General features: G+C 43.9%; 1 protein-coding gene across 6 annotated transcripts in view; it reads left to right on the top strand.

Annotated features, from left to right (window-relative positions):
- The window catches only part of STXBP5L (syntaxin binding protein 5L), a 252,640-nt gene that overhangs the window by 172,892 nt on the left and 57,425 nt on the right, over positions 1–22,323 (top strand). For 3 of the 6 annotated variants that reach the window (XM_068165947.1, XM_068165951.1, XM_068165948.1), the window contains 3 exons: positions 5,806–5,931; positions 12,297–12,448; positions 13,912–13,983. In XM_068165947.1, the coding sequence (XP_068022048.1) occupies positions 5,806–5,931; positions 12,297–12,448; positions 13,912–13,983 (350 nt within the window). The remainder of the gene's footprint in view (positions 1–5,805; positions 5,932–12,296; positions 12,449–13,911; positions 13,984–22,323) is intronic. The other 3 variants (XM_068165952.1, XM_068165953.1, XM_068165950.1) reach the window with 1 other exon arrangement.

Raw genomic sequence — 22,323 nt, 5'->3', positions numbered from 1 at the left:
TAGTCAGGCAGATAAATTATGGGTTTGAATAGTTTTGGGAAAGGAATTACATGCAAAACTCCATAAACTGTAATTTCCCAGCAATTACAGTGCACTGCTGGTAAAAATTGCTCTTATTTTAGTGATTTCATTATTATTTCAGTCTAATTCTTCTTAAATATTTTTAATGCCTCAGTCATTTCAAAAGCAGTTTAAATGAACATTGCCTGGCTTTACAGATACTTCAGGCTGTGCAGCTTCTGAAAATAGCATGAGAATTTAGAAACACTACTGTGACATTGTTCCTGTAAAATGAACAGTGTATTTGGCATCCTGTTCATTTGTCCACTTCAGTCAATCACACAGTTGAAACTCAGACCTCAGTCGAATGGAATGGAATGGAATGGAATGGAATGGAATGCAATGCAATGCAATGCAATGCAATGCAATGCAATGCAATGGAATAGACTAGACTAGACTAGACTAGACTAGACTAGACTAGAACAGAATAGAATAGAATAGAATAGTAGACTAGACCAGGTTGGAAAAGTCCTTTGAGATCTCCGAGTCCAACCTATCACCCAACACCATCTAATCAACTAAACCATGGCACCAAGTGCCTCATCCAGTCTCTTCCTAAACACCTCCAGTGATGGTGACTCCACCACCTCCCTGGGCAGCACATTCCAATGGCCAGTCTCTCTTTCTGTGAAAAACTTCTTCCTAACATCCAGCCTAAACCTCCCCCTGCACAGCTTGGGACTGTGTTCTCTTGTTCTGGTGCTGGTTGCTACAGAGAAGAGACCAACCCCCACCTGGCTACAACCTCCCTTCAGGCAGTTGTAGAGAGCAAGAAGGTCTCCCCTGAGCCTCCTCTTCTCCAGGCTAAGCAACCCCAGCTCCCTCAGCCTCTCCTCACAGGGCTGTGCTCCAAAATCCTCCCCAGCTTTGTTGCCCTTCTCTGGACACCTTGCAGCAACTCAACATCTTTCCTAAATTGAGGAGCCCAGAACTGGACACAGGACTCAAGGTGTGGCCTAACCAGTGCTGATTACAGGGGCACAATGACCTCCCTGCTCTTGCTTGCCACACTTTTCCTGATCCAGGCCAGGATGCCATTGGCCTTTTCAGCCACCTGGGCACACTACTGGCTCATGTTCAGCCTACTATCAACCAGATGTAAACCATGGAAAGCAATAGAAAAGCTAGAGGAGTTAATAAAAGTATCCCAATGTGAAACTTGTGACACTGAAATCAGCAGGAATGCACTTGATTATTTCCCTGGCTAAGATTTTCTCTTCAGGGATTATTATTTGGTCTGAGAAGGAAAGGAAATGTTGATCTTGGATACGGAAAAGCTGTAAGGAACTAGCAGAGGTTCTGCTGGTTAATTTTTAGTAAGTTTGCATAACAGCATATAATCTCACATTAAAGTGGCCATCTGATTTCTTCCTGTTTCACCCAAAGTAAATGTAAATGTTTTGACAGTAAAGTGACTTTTCAAAGTCAAAGTAATTATAGCACTAGAACTGCTGGCATATTCCCTCTTACATTTAGATAAAACAGCACTGTGTACACTCTCATCCTTTTCAGTAGGGAAAGGCATATCATATCCACTTTTTTCCCCCCAAATCCTAACTGGATCCACATTCCTCATCTGTCAAAAAACTTCTGTTGTAAGTAGAATTATTATGCTAAAATGAAAATAGTCCTGGAAACACAGAAAATGCAACATCCCTGTGCTGCTCAGGGTGGAGGAGGTAGAGGGGTTGGGAATGAAGGAGTACAGTTGGGGGAAAAGGGAGGTGAGGGACAGATATTTCTCACCATCTAACTTTATCTTGATTGGTAATAAATTCATTTTCTCCCAAGGTGAATCTGTTTTGTCTGTCACTGTAACTGGGAAACAATCTCCTTGCCCTACCTCAGCGTATGAGCTTATGGATCTTGCTTTCTTCCCCTGTGCTGTTGAGAAGGGGGATTGAGAGAGCAGTTAGTTGGGAATCTGCCAGCTAGCTGAGGTTAACCCACCACAGGTACTGAAGTCTTCTTAAGAAGTTAGTCCTTAAGCTTTAAGAACTTCTCCAAAAAGTATCTCCAAGGGCATCTACTGCTAACAATGAGCTGGAGATTTTATCTCCTGGTGTCATATGGTGCATCCGTGTCCAGCCTTTTTTCATGCTCTGTATCAGACCATGAAAGTATGAGAAGTATTGCACAGTCCTGTCTTCATCATAACATCTGCCAGAATTAGAACACCATTTGTTCTGTATACTGTCTGCTGTCCTGCTAGAATTGCCTTGTTCAGAACTTTTGCCCTGGTGTCATTCTATGGCTGTGCTTCGCTTCATTTTATTCCCATTTTCTGTATCTATTTTCACTTTTCCAACCTTGCTGGTAGCCCTATTTGCTACTGAGGCTTCCATCTGAACAGATGCAGTCAACACAGCTACAAATAAACTGAAGGACTCTTGGAATATCTTCTATTGCTGCTGGATAAAAATTAGTTGCCTTTTTTTGGTGTCTGTCCCATGAGCTTTTCAGCATTATAGAATCATAGAATCAACAAGGTTGGAAAAGACCTCAAAGATCATCAAGTCCAACCTGTCACCACAGACCTCATGACTACTAGACCATGGCATCAAGTGCCACGGCCAATCCCCTCCTGAACACCTCCAGTGATGGTGACTCCACCACCTCCCTGGGCAGCACATTCCAATGACCAACAACTCTCTCAGTGAAGAACTTTCTCCTCACCTTGAGCCTAAACTTCCAAACTTCCCCTGGTGCACCTTAAGACTGTGTCTTCTCATTCTGGGCCAAGGCTTCTTGGAAAGCTTGCTGAGTCACATCATAGTCACATTCAGGAGACAGTCTGCATCACCAAGAGCCAGCAAAGATCTCTACAATCCAGTACATAGGATAACAGTGCTTAAGTTATTTATGGTAGAGATCTATGTACAGAGAGGTGCTTATAGCAAACCCCTGCAGTTCCTCAGAATGAATTGTCTGTGTCTGTATTAACTGTCTACTCTCCTTCCTCTCACAATTCATAGTCTTCCTTTGGGTACTGTTTTTCACAGGGGTAGATGATTAGATGTGATAGACTATATCCTGTCATGACTCTGCAGAGGCTTGCAATATAAGCAGTCTCACTATTTACAGCTGCAGTAAAACCACACTGGCTAGTGGGCTTTTTGTATAAATTACTACCTAGAGTATGAATGGTCTAATGAATAACCTCAATACCACAAAATACTGCTATTATTGCATAATATCTTCTTTCACTGTACCATCACAGAATCATTTTGGTTGGAAAAAAGCTTTGAGATAAGTCCAACCATTATCTAACTATCCACTAGGTCTGGTGCTAAACCATGTACCTCAGCATCACATCTCTGTCTCTTTCAAACACCTCCAGGGATGGGGATTCAACCACCTCCCTGGAAAGCCTACTCCAGTGTGTGAGAGCCCTTTCAGCAAAGTTTCTTCTAATATCCAACCTTAACCTCGTGAAACTTGAGGCCTTTTCCTCTCATCCTATTGTGGCAATGCCAGCGATGAGCAGTGTGAGCAATGTGGCAGTGCAGGCCTGGAGCCTGACATGGTGGTAGGCCATGCTCAGCATAAGTGCAGAGCCAGCTAGCAGTGTAGCAAAACAGTGCTGTGCCTGCAGCATGTAACTAGAACAGGGCACTGGTAGCTATAAACAGGGACAGTTATCTTGGGACAACAGGACATGCACCTGCATCAACAAACCTCGTTGTGTCGTTAGGAGTTGGACCAATGATCTATAGCAGTGCCATGTGTGGTCACTCCTAGGGAACCAATGGAGCCATGCCAACAAGGCTCTCTGAGTTTAGATAAGTTGTAGAAGTTCCCCTCACAGGCACTTCTGCCTTTCCTTTCCCTTCTTCTTCTTTGCTTTACTTTACTGTGCTATACTCGCACCATAGGCCTGCAACACTGGAACAATAAAGGAACAATCATATTGGTCAGCTGTATTGACTCCAATCTCCATCCCATTATCCTATCTCTTGTTGCTATGGGGAGGAGAGCAAAGCCTACTCCCTCCAACCTCAGCTGCTCTTTACCAGACTTGTTCTCCATACCCTTCACCAGCTTCAGTGCCCTTCTCTGGACCCACTCCAGCACATCAATGTCTTTCTTATAGGGAGGGTTCCAAAACTGAACTCAGGAGTGGCCTCACCAGTACTGAGTATAGGGCAACAGTCCCTTCCCTGGTCCTGCTGGTCACAGGTGTTAATAATTACATCAGCTTTTATGTAAGAAGCATTCATTTCTTAAGACCACATTACATAGCAGGTGATCGTAGTCCAGAACCCTTTTGCACTAGATGGACAAATGGATTTGTCAGGTTGGTATGTTTTGAACACACAGTGCTGAAGACCACTACAGAAAGGTATATCTTCTCTTCTTCCCTTGCCTCTTTGCATTTTTCTGTCATGGTTCTGTGACAGGTGCCCTTAAGAAAAGGACAGCTGCAGAATTCTCTAGCTGAATGTTTAGGTGTAAAAAGGAAAACAAAGATTAATTCTAAATGAATTTCATTGGTCAGGTGTGAGATGTACCATAGCAAATATCTCTAGCATTCTTTCTCTCACTCACTCCAGCTTCCGTCTGTTCTGACTTTTGTTCTTGGCCAGACTGCATGCACGTCAACACTAAACTGCAAACTGATAAGAATAACTAACTTTCTTAACAACTGCTTTGAGCTAATGAATTTCCCTTAATATCCTTCTCTCTCTCTTTCTCCTTTTTCACCTAATTAACTACAAGGGAAAAGGGGAGGAGGGTGAGAGAGGTTTGGGGGGAACCCAAGGGGGGATTCTCCTTGGGGGGATCTGTATCATAGTATCATAGTATCATAGTATCATTCAGGGTTGGAAGGGACCACAAGGATCATCCAGTTCCAATCCCCCTGCCATGGGCAGGGACACCCCACACTAGATCAGCCTGGCCACAGCCTCATCCAGCCTGCTCTTAAACACCTCCAGTTACGGGGCCTCAACCACCTCCCTGGACAACCCACTCCAGGGTCTCATGGGGAAGAACTTCCTCCTCACCTCCAGCCTCAATCTCCCCACCTCCAGCTTCATTCCATTCCCCATAGTCCTATCACTACCTGACTATCTGTGTTGTGTTCTTTCCTGTAAATTCTTGTATGCTGTTGTAACTACTGTATATTTTGTACATATCCATTGCATTTTATTATTGCTTGTAAAATACAGCTTTCCATCCGCTTCTCCAGCTGAGTTTAGCTGTGCTTTACGTTGGTGCAGGTAGATTAAACCTCACACCACTACAGGTTCAGAGCAAGAAAGTTCCAAAAACACAGAGATGTCCTGTGTCAAAGTTTTGGAAGGATGTATTTTAGGTTTTCCATTCAAGCTGATTATTTGTGATGCTTTTTCGAAGTGTGCATTAGGTAGCATAAAAAAATGCTCTGAAAAGGGAAAAGCAAAGCAAAATCATTACACTACAATTATTTTTTATTGACATACCCCCCCATAAATGTCTTCTCTGAAGTTTCTCTTATAGGGAATGTTGAAGTTTTCAGACTTTTTTTTCAGCAACAGAAATGAAACTCACAGCCTGGAATTCCTACAGAATGTCCCAGTACTGATTGGAATACTTAGCCTCAATGTGTGGGTACATGCACAGGATGCTGCAAGTGCTGGTGCTGATCTGAAATGACTAAGGGATTGTTCCTCACTGCTGTTTTTTTCAAGAGAAGCAGTTGTCACACATGGCCCAGTCTGTCTGTCTGTTTGCTTGTTCTTATTTTGTACCTCTTCCTCTTAGTGTTAAGACTCGACCCGTGAGAATGCCTCCTGGCTACCAAGCAGATCTTGTTATTCAGTTGGTGTGGGTGGATGGTGAGCCTCCACAACAGATTACCAGTCTGGCTGTAAACTCTGCTTATGGACTGTAAGTACCTCCAAACTAACATTGCGTAGATGTATTGTTCATTGCACTAAACCCCCTCTTGGAATGGAATGGAATGGAATGGAATGGAATGGAATGGAATGGAATGGAATGGAATGGAATGGAATAGAATAGAATAGAATAGAATAGAATAGAATAGAATAGAATAGAATAGAATAGAATAGAATAGAATAGAATAGGTTGGAAGAGACCTTCAGGATCATAGTGTCCAACCCATCAACCAATCCAACACCACCTAAACAACTAAACCATGGCACCAAGCACCCCATCAAGTCTCCTCCTGAACACTTCCAATGATGGTGACTCCACCACCTCCTCAGGCAGCCCATTCCAATAGGCAATCACTCTCTCTGTATAGAACTTCTTCCTAACATCCAGCCTAAACCTCCCCTGGTGCAGCCTGAGACTGTGTCCTCTTGTTCTGGTGCTGGCTGCCTGGGAGAAGAGACCAACCTCTGCCTGTCTACAACCTCCCTTCAGGTAGTTGTAGAGAGCAATTAGGTCACCCCTGAGTCTCCTCTTCTCCAGGCTAAGCAACCCTAGCTCCCTCAGCCTCTCCTCACAGGGCTGTGTTCCAAACCCCTCACTAAATTCATTGCCCTTCTCTGGACACCTTCCAGCAAGTCAATATCCTTCCTAAACTGAGGGGCCCAGAAAGTTACCTGCAGAAATCGAAGTAAAACACTCAAAGCCTGCTACAGCACAGATGCTTGGGGGGAAAATTATTTGAACTCACATAAAGATTGTGATATGAGATGTTAAACTATCATTCTTGCCAATATTTTCATACTGTTCCTATTTAAAAGACTGAATCTTTTCATATTATCCCATCCATCTTTTCAAACAAAATCTAATTCCCTTTGAAGGCTGCAATTTTGGAAGGTTATTTTGAAGGGATCACTAAGGTGAAATGTATTTCATGTGAAATGGTCCTGTGATTAATTGTTAAATGTAATTTCTCATGGCATTCTATATTGGTTGGAAATTGTCCTCTCATTTTTCTGTCTGTGCTAATCTCTGGTTGCAAGAGAACCAGTGTCCTGAAATGGAGCATTGCATAAGGAACACTCAGCTGCTAAATTCTCTGTACGAAAACGCAAGTGAGCATTATCTCTGTGTGTGCTTTTTCCCTCAGGTTCCATTTATTTGCCAATTTTAAATGTTTTCTCTCACTGGGAGTCACCCAGATACATTGAAATGGTTTTCCCTGTAGAAAGTATTCCTCCAGTAAAAGCTATAGGCTGTAATGAATGTTAGCTCTTTGATTCCTTCTGATATCAGTAAGTCATCTGACTCTCTTCAGAGATGTTGGGAACGTTATGCCGAGCCTTTATGTTTGTGCAAAAACACTGCCATCAAGGGCTCTTTTGTCAAGTATTTGACCTGAGTTTCCAGGCAGTTTCCTACTCATGAACTCTATACAATTTTTATGAACTCCAGAAGTTTCTTCTGTTTTACCATACCTTGTTGTATTTGTCACTTGGGCAAGTTGTTAGGTTTTGCCTGATCTGCACCCTTGCAAGTCTCAGGCATTGAGATAGCATAGAATCATAGAATCAGAATAAGGTTGGAAAAGACCTCAGAGATCATCAAGTCCAACCTATCACCCAGCACCTCATGACTAACTAAACCATGGCTTCAAGTGCCACGTCCAATCCCCTGTTGAATACATCCAGTGATGGTGACTCCACCACCGCCCTGGGCAGCCCATTCCAATGGCCAATCTCGCTTTCTGGGAAGAATTTCTTCCTAACATCCAGCCTAAACCCCCCCTGGCGCAGCTTGAGACTGTGTCCTCTTGTTCTGGTGCTGGTTGCCTGGGAGAAAAGACCAAACCCCACCTGGATACAACCTCCCTTCAGGTAGTTGTAGACAGCAATAAGGTCTCCCCTGAGCCTCCTCTTCTCCAGGCTAAGCAACCCCAGCTCCCTCAGCCTCTCCTCACAGGGCTGTGCTCCAGACCTGTCCCCAGCCTTGTTGCCCTTCTCTGGACACATTCAAGTGTCTCAATATCATTTTTAAATTGAGGAGCCCAGAACTGGCCCCTGATCTGATTTCAGGAATAATCACACCATTCCCTCACTTGTAAACTCCTCTGATAGATTGCCATCCTCCTGGTACTCAGGCTGGTGTCCTAAACATATCTGATTCAGTCATATCCCTTAAATTATTTATTTCCTAGATGTAGGACTCCTTTACAAGACAGCCTCCTCTAAAACACACATATTAAGTATGTGACCATTTCAGAGAGAAATGCATGTATCAATAAAATAGCCAAATAACCCAAATACAACATGCCTCCAGAAGCTACCAAGGAGAGGCCTCCTTCCTCATTTTTTTTCCTGCAGTGTCTCTTCTCTCTCCCTCTCTCTTTGTCTGTCTCAACTATGACAGGGTACAATCATCTCTTTCATCAGAATTTAGTTGTCTCCTGTTATTTAGCCTCAGAATGTTTGATGTGGATTTTAGGACATTTCTTTGAAAGATACCCATATCTCCTAGCAACTGATGGTGTTCGTCACTCAGAACGGGAAAATTCATTGTTCTTGTGTTGTGTTTGATTTCATAAAGACTTGGATGTTAGAAAGCAGTCTTAAATTAATAGCAATTACTTGTAATTACTTGTTAGTATTAATGTCTGCCTAGGTTTTCTTGCTCTTCCTCAGCAGTGTTATAATGACCAATTCCTGGTTTTTCTTGGTAAAGTATTTTTTCTAGGTATGCTGACTGCTGAGGGCTTTGGACTAGATGACCTTTGGAGGCCACATCCAACCCAGACCATTTTATGATTCTATGAGTCTGTATCCAGGCTTCTGAATTTTGTTCCCTGGTGACATCCTGTAGAAAGGGAGTTTGTTTTGCTTACAAGCTCAGAGGATTTTCTTGCAGTCTGTAGCCATTTACACTGATCATGTCTTAGAACAGAAATAGAATAGAATTAACCAGGTTGGAAAAGACCTTTGAGATCATCAAGTCCAACCTATCACCCAACACCATCTAATCAACTAAACCATGGCACCAAGCACCCCATCCACTCCCTTCCTAAACACCTCCAGTGATGGTGACTCCACCACCTCCCTGGGCAGCACATCCCAATGGTCAATACCTCCGGGAAGAACTTCTTCATAACCTCCAGGCTAAACCTCCCCTGGTGCAGCTTGAGACTGTGTCCTCTTGTTCTGGTGCTGGTTGCCTGGGAGAAGAGACCTACCCTTACCCGGCTACAACTCTTCATGTAGTTGTAGACATCAATAAGGTCTCCCCTGAGCCTCCTCTTCTCCAGGCTAAGCAACCCCAGCTCCCTCAGCCTCTCCTCACAGGGCTTGTGCTCCAAACCCCTTGTTACCTTTTTCAAAGGAATGCTTTAAGCTGTTAATTACATTTATGGCTGCAAATTCATTTAAAATAATAAGCTCCCAAATCAAGAAGGGGCCTAAGTCCAGTTCTGGGCCACTCAGTTTAGGAAGGACATTGAGACACTTGAACATGTCCAGAGGAGGGCAAAAAGGCTGGTGAGAGGCCTTGAGTAAAAGCCCTATGAGGAGAGGCTGAGGGAGCTGGGATTGTTTAGCCTGGAGAAGAGGAGGCTCAGGGGTGACCTCATTGCTCTCTACAACTACCTGAAAGGTGGTTGTAGCCAGGAAGGAGTTCTATTCTCTCTAGCAACCAGCACCAGAACAAGGGGACACAGTCTCAAGTCGTGCCAGGGGAAGTTTAGGCTGGAGGTGAGGAGAAAGTTCTTCCCAGAGAGAGTTGTTAGCCATTGGAATGCGCTGCCCAGGGAGGTGGTGGAGTCACCATCCCAGGAGGTGTTCAAGAGGGGATTGGACATGGCAGTTGGTGAGGTCTGTGATGACAGGTTGGACTTGATCTTAGAGGTCTCTTCCAGCCTTGGTGATACTGTGATACTGTGTGATACCATAACTTTAGGCTTGTGGCTCTATTTCACACATCCAGAAGTTTTCCACAGGAACTTTCAGCTTTTGAAGAAACAGAAACACAAACCACTTTTCCTCCTGATTGTTTTAACAGGAAAAAGAAGAAAGATGAGGAAGCAAATATACCTCCAATAGTGCTTTGCTTTGCACTTTCTATTTCAGCTTTTAGCTGTTTATAGAATCATTGAATGCGTCGGGTTGAAAGGAGCTTAGAAAAAACTGGAAAAGTGCAGACCCAAGAAGTATTGACCCCTTTTGCTAATTTGCTGACCACAGAGTGAATGATCACTAGCTCTTTTTGCAGCTTGTGTTTTCAAAACCTAGTAACTCTCAAGTTAATAATTTTCAAAATACAGATGGCTATATCTTTTTGTTCCCTAAAGAATTTACTGAATAAGTCTCACACTTCACAGAATCACAGAATCACCGAATCACCAAGGTTGGAAAAGACCTCTACAACTACCTGAGTGGTGATTGTGGCCGGGAAGGGGTTGGTCTCTTCTCCCAGGCAACCAGCACCAGAACAAGAGGTCACAGTCTCAAGCTGCGCCAGGGGAGGTTTAGACTCCAGGTGAGGAGAAAGTTCTTCACCGAGCGAGTCATTGGTCATTGGAACGGGTTGCCCAGGGAGGTGGTTGAGTCACCATCCTTGGAGGCCTTCAAGAGGGGATTGGATGTGGCACTTGGTGCCATGGTCTAGTCATGGGGTCTGTGGTGATGGGTTGGACTCGATGATCCTCGAGGTCCTGTCCAACCTAAGCGATACTGTGATACTGTGACCTCAAAGATCATCAAGTCCAACCTGTCACCACAGACCTCATGACTAGACCATGGCACCAAATACCAAACCAGTCCCCTCTTGAACACTTCCAGGGATGGTGACTCCACCACCTCCCCAGGCAGCACATTACACTGGCTAACAACTCTCTCAATGAAGAACTTTCTCCTCACCTCCAGCCTAAATTTCCCCTGGTGCAGCTTGATGGCAACTTGTTGGGTTTATTCCTTTATTTTACTTCTCCACATGGAACATGGGGACTTATGAACACAGAAACTGCTGTCACACTTTAGTAATCGTTTTAGTTCAGTATCATTTCTCTAACAATTTCTATTAGCCTATGCTGGAAAGCAAAATACAAGAAAGCCAAAAAACAATAGGAAAATTACTTTTTGTTATTTGTCAGTCAAATTCTGTCAAGAAACACAGAATCATAGAATCAATAAGATTGGAAAAGAGCTCAGAGATCATCAAGTCCAACCTGCCACCCAACATCTCATGACTACTAAACCATGGCTTCAAGTGCCACGTCCAAACCCCTCTTGAACACCTCCAGTGATGGTGACTCCACCACCTCCCTGGGCAGCACATTCCAATGGCCAATCTCTTTTTCTGGGAAGAATTTTTCCAAACATCCAGCCTAACCCTCTCCTGGCACAGTTTGAGACTGTGTCCTCTTGTTCTGGTGCTGGTTGCCTGGGAGAAGCGACCAACCCCCACCTGGCTACAACCTCCCTTCAGGTAGTTGTAGGCAGCAATAAGGTCTCCTCTGAGATTCCTCCTCTCCAAGGAGGAGGAGGAGGGAGCTAGTTAGGGAACTAAGCAACCCCAACTCTTTCAGCCTCTCCTCATAGGGCTGTGCTCTAAACCCCTTCCAGCTTTGTTGCCTTTCTCACCTCAAGCCTAGACTTCCCCTGGCACAGTTTGAGACTGTGTCTCCTTCTTCTGGCGCTGGTTGCCTGGGAGAAGAGACCAACCCCCACCTGACTACCACCTCCCTTCAGGTAGTTGTAGAGAGCAGTAAGGTCTCCCCTGAGCCTCTTCTTCTCCCGGCTAAACAATCCCAGCTCCCTCAGCCTCTCCTCACAGGGCTGTGCTCCAAACCCCTCCCCAGCTTTGTTGCCCTTCTCTGGACGTGTTCCAGCAACTCAACATCTTTCCTAAACTGAGGGGCCCAGAACTGGACACAGGACTCAAGGTGTGGCCTAACCAATTCATTTATCATTTATATTAAAATAATTATTTACACATGCATTTGCATTTATATTTTAACTTTTTTTTTTGGTGTTTTATATACATGACTGCTTTTTAAGATCCATGTCCAGGTTCATAGGCTTTCTTTGCATCATTGTGACTAGAATTACGTTGTTCAGTTGAGCAATGTCTAAGCATAAAAGCAATGCACTTGGCACAGAAAGGTCCAGTGGGAAGTCTGCCTTCTAGGAAATCAATTGCTGTGTTTCAGGACACAGATTTATAGTGTCAGGATTATGAGAATAAGAAGAATTATGAAATGTAAGCTTTGAGTGGTTTCTGAAGACAATGTTTGGGCAGAATTCATAGCAATACTGCTTGTTTGAACCACTTTACTACCTGTTGCTAATACTTTGGAGGAACATCTCTTTTCTCAGAGTGGCATTTGGCAACTGCAATGGGTTGGCCGTTGTGGACTTTATGCAGAGGACAGTGCTGCTGAGCATGGGAACCCTTGACCTATATGGATCAAGCGATCCATACCAGCGCCAACCCCGTTCACCTCGCAAAAGCAAGCAGTTTGCTGCAGGTAGGAAATAAATTACTGTGTTTATGAGCCTGATATGTTCTTTGGTTCTTTTGCCTGTGGCTTTTTATAGTGCTTTTGAAATGCATGACTCTTTGCTGGCCAGTGGAGTTTCTACAACTTGACAAAAGAGACCTGACATGCTTTACGTACCAACACTTTCTCAGCAACCAAATGCTTTAGGATGTTTCTTCCTTTGGGATGGAGGTCAGCAAGTAATTCCCTTAGCTGAGTCTGTGAAAAATCATCACCAGCAGAGCAGTGAATTGTTTCTCTGTCACAAGTAGCTCAAATTAGCTACTCTTCAGTGAATTGAAGCTCTTGCTATAAACTTACAAAATCCAGCTGATGCCAAGAGGATCACACCAGAGCTATTATTACTCATTGTGTGATAGAAATATTAGGCCATCAATGCAGCTAAATTTTACCACACTTTCTTGGTAATCTACAAAACTTGCTTGTATGAGAAAAAAAAAGCTGGAAGACCTTCTGTGCTTCAAGTCTTTTTACTCTACATTTTCCATAGTGACATGCTAGAGTCAGACATCATTATTACACGTGTTTTACATAGCTGTGAAGTTTTAGACTTAAAAATCTGTTGGAAAATGGTGAGTCTTAAATTCAACTTAAATTCAACTTACAAAAGCAGCGGGTTTATGACTGTAGTGGGGTTTATGACATCAGCATTTTCATTGCCAACCCTGCACAACACCATCAAATCTTACTTCTCCATAGAGCCAATGGAAACTTTTAATATCAGGAATATGTTTGTACTCCAACTAGAAAGTAAACTTCAGGGAATAAAATGTCCCTTCCTGAAAGACCATTTGTCTCACTTTCTAGGCTTTTAATCATGGCAAAGCTTAGTTCTCATCTGTGCCAACTGTTAAAGATGTAAATTTGGCACAGCTGAGGAGAGAAGAGACAAGCATCAGCTTTAAGCTAACTTCAGCTGCTCTCCCTGGTTTGGACAGCCTCACAACAGCTCCCAAAGTGATTTGAGCAGCCAGTCACAAGCAATGGTGCTGCAGAGCCTTGTGCAAAATGTGGAGGGTAGGTGATGTAGAGCTAGCTGTTATCAGTCACTGTACTACACAGAATCTCTCTGTGTCAGTAACAGCCTTGGCCACTCCTTTAAGGCAACAATCCAGCTATGCAGCGCTGTCAGAATGGAGTCTATTGGGGATAAGTGACCACTGAGGAGGAGTACACACTTCTAGATCACTCATTGAAACTATGCATCTCAAAATAGCCTCAGCTGCTTTCTCACCATCCATCCCACATCCTTTATGTTTTTGATTACTCTTCTTGTTGTATCTCCCAGTTGGAAGGTAAGCGTCTGCTGAAATTTCTTCACCTTGGCTGTTCTAGATGCTGGTTATGGTATCACTTCCTTTCACTTTAGACTGTTTTTTCTCTCTTTCCTCTGCCTGCTGCTGATGCTGGTGTACTGGCATGTTCCAAAGACAACTTTTGCATGCGTGGCCTGTCTAACTTTTATCCAGATTTAACGAAACGGATCCGTACTTCCTATCAGAGTAAGTTCCATAAAGGTTAGGCAAACAGCTTTATCGTGGTTGGACTCTGCCTGACTTAAACACCTGTGTTTGTGCTTTGTAATGTGTTTTTATTTAAACACATTCAGCATGCATGCAAAATTATTAACATTTTGTGATGTCAACCATGCTTGATTTTTTTTTGTGTCAATTATCTTTATTGGACAGATATTTCAGATCTGCTTTGTTGTTCCAAAAGAGTCAATGAGGAAAAACTCAGAGACTTCTATGAGACAGATTGGGCCTTAAAAATGGCATATTTTTTTCAACAGTGTTGCATTCTTGATGACATTATCTTTCTTTGGGTTTATATTCATCTCAGTGTACATCTACTTATATGAAGCATTTCTTGTTTTGCAATGGCACTACTTGGCTGTAGGTAACTCTTCCCTATTTCCAGAAGAGCTATGTGGCTATTGGATTGGGTACTGTGAAACCCCAAACTGCAAACTTGATTTGGTACTTGAGTGTTTGGCTTTAGGGAACCATCCCATGCCTCTGATGGTAACTCTTCCCTGTTTCCAGAAGAGCTATGTGGCTATTGGATTGGGTACTGAACCCCAAACTGCAAACTTGGTTTGGTACTTGAGTGTTTGGCTGTAGGGAACCATCCCATGCCTCTGATGGTAACTCTTCCCTGTTTCCAGAAGAGCTATGTGGCTATTGGATTGGGTACTGTGAAACCCCAAACTGCAAACTTGGTTTGGTACTTGAGTGTTTGGCTGTAGGGAACCATCCCATGCCTCTGATGGTAGCCCTTCCCTGTGTCCAGAAGAGCTATGTGGCTATTGGATTGGGTAGTGAACCCCAAACTGCGAACTTGGTTTGGTACTTGAGTGTTTGGCTGTAGGGAACCATCCCATGCCTCTGATGGTAACTCTTCCCTGTGTCCAGAAGAGCTATGTGGCTATTGGATTGGGAACTGTGAAACCCCAAACTGCAAACTTGGTTTGGTACTTGAGTGTTTGGCTGTAGGGAACCATCCCATGCTTCTGATGGTAGCTCTTCTGGAAACAGGGAAGAGTTACCATGTGGCTATTGGATTGGGTACTGTGAAACCCCAAACTGCAAACTTGGTTTGGTACTTGAGTGTTTGGCTGTAGGGAACCATCCCATGCCTCTGATGGTAACTCTTCCCTGTGTCCAGAAGAGCTATGTGGCTATTGGATTGGGTACTGAACCCCAAATTGCGAACTTGGTTTGGTACTTGAGTGTTTGGCTGTAGGGAACCATCCCATGCCTCTGATGGTAACTCTTCCCTGTTTCCAGAAGAGCTATGTGGCTATTGGATTGGGTACTGAACCCCAAACTGCAAACTTGGTTTGGTACTTGAGTGTTTGGCTGTAGGAATCCATGCCATGCCTCTGATGCTTAATGGGGAGCTGTGAAGTGGGTCTAAAAATGCACACATCAAAGAGAGTTATGAAAATGAATGTTTTTAATCTCTTTCCATGTTGCATTATAGTGATGTGCAATTTAAAGATTAGTATTCATCACTACAGAATGCAATGAACAAAGCTATAATTAATTTTGCCCAAAAAAATAATGAATGTTCCACAGATGAGCTGTGTGTATCTTAATTAACTGCAGTGCTTATATGTAATTAGGTCTCCAGGATGCCTCTTGTTCATCTCTTTTTACAGTAGTTTTCATAGATTCACTGGGCAGGCAATTTAATATCGAGTACTAGGTACAGGCAAGATAAAGGTGTGGCAGTTGTTTTGTCATACCAGAACAAGAGGACACAGTCCCAAGCTGTGCCAGGGGAGGTTTAGGCTGGATGTTAGGAAGAAGTTCTATACAGAGAGAGTGATTGCCCATTGGAATGGGCTGCCCAAGGAGGTGGTGGAGTCACCATCACTGGAGGTGTTCAGGAGGAGACTTGACAGGGTGCTTGGTGCCATGGTTTAGTTGCTTAGGTGGGTTGGATTGGTTGATAGGTTGGACACGATGATCTTGAAGGTCTCTTCCAACCTGGTGTATTCTCATGTCATGTCACACACACAGAGTTGTGTAGGTATTAAAGTATATTTGTTCACTCACACAAAGAAAATTCTATTCTGCCTTTCTAGAGTGATTGCTCCACAACTGATCTCTACATTTTTGTTCCATAATACTTCATTAAAGGTGGCCTGCTTAGTTCAAGCACATAATCCAGTTACAAATCCAGCAGTCCCTAAGATTTGTTGGATAATGTCTTAAAGTTTATTGCTCTGGTTCTTGCTCAATTGAGGTCTGTAATAGAGAACCCACGAGACAGTCAGCAGTCAAAGGTGTGGGGGGGGAGGGGGGATGTTTCCCTACCAACAATTACCAACGTTGTCATTCAAAATGACAAACACAGGCAGCGGTGTTTATCACAGCTGAAAATGTGTTCTTTTGTTTCCATCTCTGTCTTAAGGAGGTCGTTAATATTCAATAGTTGGAATGGTTAATAAACATATTAATGACTTGATTAATCATTTAAAAATCCCATGGAAAATACTAATAAAACCTATTTACTGGTTCAAAATATTGGGTTGTGGAACAGATCTCTCAGCAGCAGGAACAGGTAGCAATTTAAACAAGATGAGCAAAACTCCAGAAACAACAAACAGCACTTTAAAATGTAAAGGGAAAAAAAGGAACATTGGCAACAGAGCCAGAGATTGCCCATGGTGTGTGTGGGGGGAACTCCAGAAGACCCTAGGGCAACAGACCCGTAATAGATGCTTATAAAAATTAGGTTTGGTAATTCCTCACTGATCCTGGCACCCCGTGGCACGCCTGGGGATTTAAACAAAGCCAAAATGGCATCGACCACGTGAAGGCTGCAGGAGCACAGTTTCACTTTCTGTTGGTGTCTGCAGCTTATTGCTGAGACACAGGATTTATCCCTGAAAGCTTTGTAGCTGAAAGCCTTGAAGAAAAGAGGTTCTTCCACTGCAATTCTTCACAGCAGTGAAGAATTCTTCACAGAACAGTGCTTGTTCCTTCTTCCAATGAAACAAAACTGTCCTGGGGGCTCAGCTCCTCTGGGGTTCACCTCTCAGCCCAGCATGATGTGTCTGCTCTGCTCCTGGCTTTACAATGCTAATACAGCAAGGGGTCTTTGCAGTCCTGTCTGGTTAAACTGAAACACAGCTCAGCTTCCAAGCAAGGCTTGTGATTCCTTCCAAAGCATGGACAATTGCAAGGCAAGGCTCTGGCTCTTTGGGCTGGTATTTGCAGATTTCCCAAGACAATGCTGGCAGGGTCTACAAAGATTGAGAGAGAAAACCCTGACACTGTAACCTATAGAAAGGGTTTTCTCCAAACATGGCCAAAAGCGCACAAACCTGGCCCACTTGGGCTCCTGGACATGTTCAGACAAGCCTGGGTAATGTGGCCATTAGCCTGAAAACCCAGACCTGCTGGCTCCTGCCCCATGGTCTGGTTCAGAGCATTTTTGAGGCTCTTTGTCCCTTCGGGACAATCTTCAACCCCCAAGTCAGAAAAATCTGGAGAATCTTTCCCTGTACATCATAACTGAAGAGTATGAGTCTGGCTCTTGTACAAGGTCACTAACAGCTTCATTTCTTTCCTCAACAAGTATTTGGTTGTTGGTTTTGCCATTGGATGCTTAACACAGGAGCGTACTGTCTGATCTGAGAAATGTGTCAGGTGATAAGGTAAAGAACAAGGCAAGAATGTGTCATAGCCTGTGAAGTGCCTTGCTAAAGTCATTCTCCAATTGCACTGAGACATCAGTTTTAGGAGGGGGTATTGAGAATGGGTTTAGCATTGTCCTTACAAGTTTAGCTCTACTCATAAGGGCTGATGGAGGGAAAAGAAAAACAAATTACTTGGGGAAATTGTGTGGTTGAAGCCAATACCATGAAGGTAAAAGCAGGAGCAGTCATGTGATAACATAATCATCAGATCTAATGTTTTGAGGATTATGGAAATGGAAGTTAATGGGAAGACATAGGAGGAGTTGACTCAAATAATGAATCAAGGAGATACTTTAATGAGGATCAGGTTGAAAGAATGAGACTTACAGGCATGGAATCCAATGGGCACGACACTTAGACTTTTGTTGGTTGTTTTGAAGTTGATAGTCAAGAACAAACAGCCTAGTTCAGCATCAAACCTGAATCTGAGAGTTAAGGCATAATGTTCCAAGGATTAAACCAATCTTAGAATATCATGGAAGGCAGTGGTGCCATTAGCTGTGCTGAAGTAGCAAAGGTAAGACTCGAGCTGAAAAATAAGAGTTTATGTTGGCAATGTTAATTAAGTTCATGTCTGGACACTTGTGAGTGTGTCTTAGAAAGATACAATTACTACTTGGATAGAAGGAATCCAAGTTAAAGATGTCCAAGGACAATTAAGAGAGACTTCAGGGCCTTGGGAAGAGTGGTTAAAGGGATCTGGAGCCCAAGAAGTGTTCTCTTCTTTCCCTTGAGTTGTGGGGTGTGATGAGTGAATTGAACAGAGCCTAAAGGTCAATGCCTGGTGTCTTCTGCTGGACCTTTTATTTGTGGACAGAGAAGGGCTTGTGGGTGATGTAATGGTTGGGGGCTGTCTGGGGCACAGAGATAACAGAATTATAATGTATCTTGTTGTTGAAGAGGGGCATCAACAGAACTTTCACCTTGGACTTTCAGCAGGCAAACTTTGGCCTGTTTTGAAGGCTGGTGGACAGAGTCCCTTGGGAGGTAGTCCTGAAGAAGGAACTCTTAAAGGCACAGGAAAAAGCCATCCCCATGTGCTGAAAGACAAGCTAGGGGGAAGAAGGCTGGCCTGGCTGAATAGAGACATTTGATTACAACTTAGGGAGAAAAGGAAAGTTTATGGTGATTAGAACAAGGAGCAGGCCACTTGGGAGGAGTATCAGGTTGTCCTGAGACTATGCAGGGAGACAATTAGAAGAGCCAAAGCCCAATTGGAAATTAATTTAGCTTCAGCTGTTAAAGAGAACAGGAAATTATCTACAAACATATTAGCAATGAAAGGAGATCTAAGGAGAATCTCTATCCTTCACTGGATGCAGTGGAGCACAGTAGTAAAAAGTGAGGAGAAGTCTGAGGTACCTTCTTTGCTTCAGTCTTCTGTAGTTAGACCAGTAGTTCACTGGATACCCAGTCTCCTTAGCTGGCAGATAGGGACAGGGAGCAGAATGAAGCCCTCATAATCCAAGAGGAGGTTGTTAGTGACCTGCTGCACCACTCAGACATACACAAATCTATCAGGCTTCATGGCATCCATGCAAGCGTACTGAGAGAACAGTAGTGCTCACCAAGCCACTTTCAACCCTTTGCCAGTGGTCCTGGCTAACTGGGGAGGTCCCAGGTGACTGAAGATTGGCAAATGTGATGCCTTACTAAAAAAAAAAAGGCTGCAAGGATGACCTGGGGAACTACAGACTTGTCAGTCTGACAGCAGTGCTGGGGAAGGTCATGGAGCAGATCATCCTGAGTGCCATAATGCAGCACGTGCAGAGCAAACAGGTGTTCAGGCCCAGTCAGCATGGGTTCATGAAGGGCAGGTCCTGCTGGACTCATCTGATCTCCTTCTATAACAAGACAACCTGCTTAGTGCATGAAAGTCTGTGAATGTTGTTTACCCGGACTTCCATAAAGCCTTTGACATTGTGTCCCACAGAATCCTCCTGGAGAAACTGGCTGCACATGGCTTGGATTGGGTGGATGCTTCTCTGGGTAAAAAATGAATGGATGGCTGGGCCCAAAGAGGGGTGGTGACTGGAGTTAAATCCAGGTGGTGGCTGATCACAAGTGGCATTCTCCACAGCTCAGTTTTGGGGCCAGTTCTGTTTAACATCTTTATCAGTGATCTGGATGAGGGGGTTGAGTGCTCCCTCAGTAAGTTTGCAGATGACACTAAACTGGGTGGAAGTGTTTGATCTGCTTGAGGGTAGGAAGGCTCTGCAGAAGCATCTGGACAGGATGGATTGATGAGCTGAGATTAAATGAATGAGCTTTAGCAAGGCCAAGTGCCAGGTCCTGCACTTGGGTCACAACAACCCCATGTAACACTCCAGGCTTGGGACAGAGTGGCTGGAAAGCTGCTTATCAGAAAAGAACCTGGATGTGTTGATCAACAGCCTGCTGAACATGAGCCAGAGTGTGATCAGGTGGCCAAGAAGGCTACCAGTATCCTGGACTATATCAGGAATAGTGTGGCCAGCAGGAGTAGGGAAGTGATCATGCCCCTGTACTCAGCCATACCTTAAATGCTCTGTTCAGTTTTGAAGCTCTCACTGCAAGAAGGACATTGAGTTGCTGGAGCAGGTCCAAAGAAGCACAACAAAGCTGGTGAAGGGCTTGGAGAACAAGACTTATGAGGAGCAGCTAAGGGAACTGAGATTGTTTACTCTGAAGAAGGGGAGGCTGAGGGGAGACCTTACTGTTCTCTGCAACTCCCTGAAAGGAGGTTGTAGTGAGGTGGGGGTCGGTTTCTTCTCCCTAGTATCAAGAGATAGAACAAGTGGAAATGGCCTCAAATTGCACCAGGGGAGGTTTAGAGTGGATATTAGGGAAAATTTCTTTACTGCAAGAGTGGTCAGGCACTGGAACAGGCTGCCCAGGTATCATAGTATCATTCAGGGTTGGAAGGGACCACAAGGATCATCCAGTTCCAACCCCCCTGCCATGGGCAGGGACACCCCACACTAGATCAGGATGGCCAGAGCCTCATCCAGCCTGCTCTTAAACACCTCCAGGGACAGGGCCTCGACCACCTCCCTGGACAACCCATTCCAGGGCTTCACCACTCTCATGGTGAAGAACCTCCTCCTTACATCTAGCCTGAATCTCCCCACCTCCACCAGTAGGTGGTGAGGAGTCACCATCCTTGGAGGTGTTCAGAAAACATGTAGACACAGCACTTCAGGACATGGCTTAATGGCCGTGGTGGTGTTGGGTCAACAGCTGGACTCTGATCTTGAAGGTCTTTTCCAACCAAGGCAATACTCTGTGTATTTATGATGCTCATTAGGATTATTTTTTTTCCAATTGCCCTGTCTATGGGAATCTCCTCAAATACCGGGACAGACAGGTAAAGAAAGCATTTGTGTTTCATTCTGGAGTGCCATGCAACTAAAGAGGGAAAGGGGAAAGCAAAAGCCAAAACACATCAAACAGGGAAAAGAAGTAATATGTTGGAGAAGTGAGGCTTTCCAAAGGAAAGGCATAATCAGCAATGTCAAGGGCATCCAACATGCAAGGGACAGTGGTGGAATAATTGACTTTTAGCCAATAAATTGACTTTTAGCTGATAAATCTTTAGAGAGTTTGGTAAAAGTAGTGCATACATGAATAGCTACACTCAGAAGCAGCTAGAACAGACTTAGAGCATTAAGACATCACATTCTCTGTTTTGAAAGGTCAAAGTGGGAAGGGAGAAAGAAGAAGGGAGGAAATTAGGAGGGGAATTGTAATCAGTTCTAGGCATACATAATGAGAGAGGCTGAAACAATTGTCATAATAGGGGAGGTAATTTGAGGAAAATAATAGGCTAAGATGAGGGCAAGTACAGAGCTTCCTGGTGCTGATGGCCTGTTCCATTTGCTATAACAGCCACAGGTAACCACCTTCCATTGTGCTTTGTAGCAAGATGATATGCCAGGCCAAATAAAATAAACTCCTCTGCAGCCTTGCAGAAAAGTGCTTTCATTTGTGGTTTTGTTTGGTGGTGGTTGTTCTTTTTCCTCCACAATCGAAACCAGGTTATGTATTTTATTGCCTAGTGGTAGATAACATGCATCCAAATATCAAAGCAAGCACATTTACTGCATCTAGAGAGAGTCTTTGCAGCAGAATATAAAAATACCAACCTGCAAAAGCTGTTTCCATCTCCTGCTAGAAATTCTTGCCATCTGTTGGTGAAACAAGAAAAAATAAATAGCCTCTGTGAGGCATCCATAAAGTCAGCGAGCTCCCAGGCTCTTGGTTCATTGGAAAGTAATTCTCAGAATGAAGACTGCAGTGAGAACTCTTTCTTCCCCCTTCAGGCTAGACCCTTGAGAGGATGTGAGTAAAAGTAACCTTGGCCTAACAGGAGGACATGGAAAACCATGTTATGAGTCATGACATACCAGTAATTGACAGTTTAAATCACACCTGACAACAGAGTAGAGGCTAATGCAGCTTGAGTTTCAAGTCAACAGCTGTACTCTGAACGGCCTGGCATTTCTGTGGTAATTGAGTGTGGTGGGTTGAAGTTTCCCCCCCCCCCAGCATTAAGTCACCACAGACTAACTCAGCTCGAAGCAGATGAAGCTGTATTTCCAAGCAGAAACTACACTCTACAATGGAATGCAATGAGTGTGCACAAAATATA

Source organism: Melanerpes formicivorus, unplaced genomic scaffold (genome assembly GCF_026170545.1).
Source record: "Melanerpes formicivorus ecotype bairdi unplaced genomic scaffold, bMelFor1.0.p_v2 SCAF_95, whole genome shotgun sequence".
Taxonomy (NCBI): domain Eukaryota; kingdom Metazoa; phylum Chordata; class Aves; order Piciformes; family Picidae; genus Melanerpes; species Melanerpes formicivorus.
The sequence above is the reverse complement of the archived record's forward strand: the minus strand, read 5'-3'. Positions and strand labels throughout refer to the sequence as shown.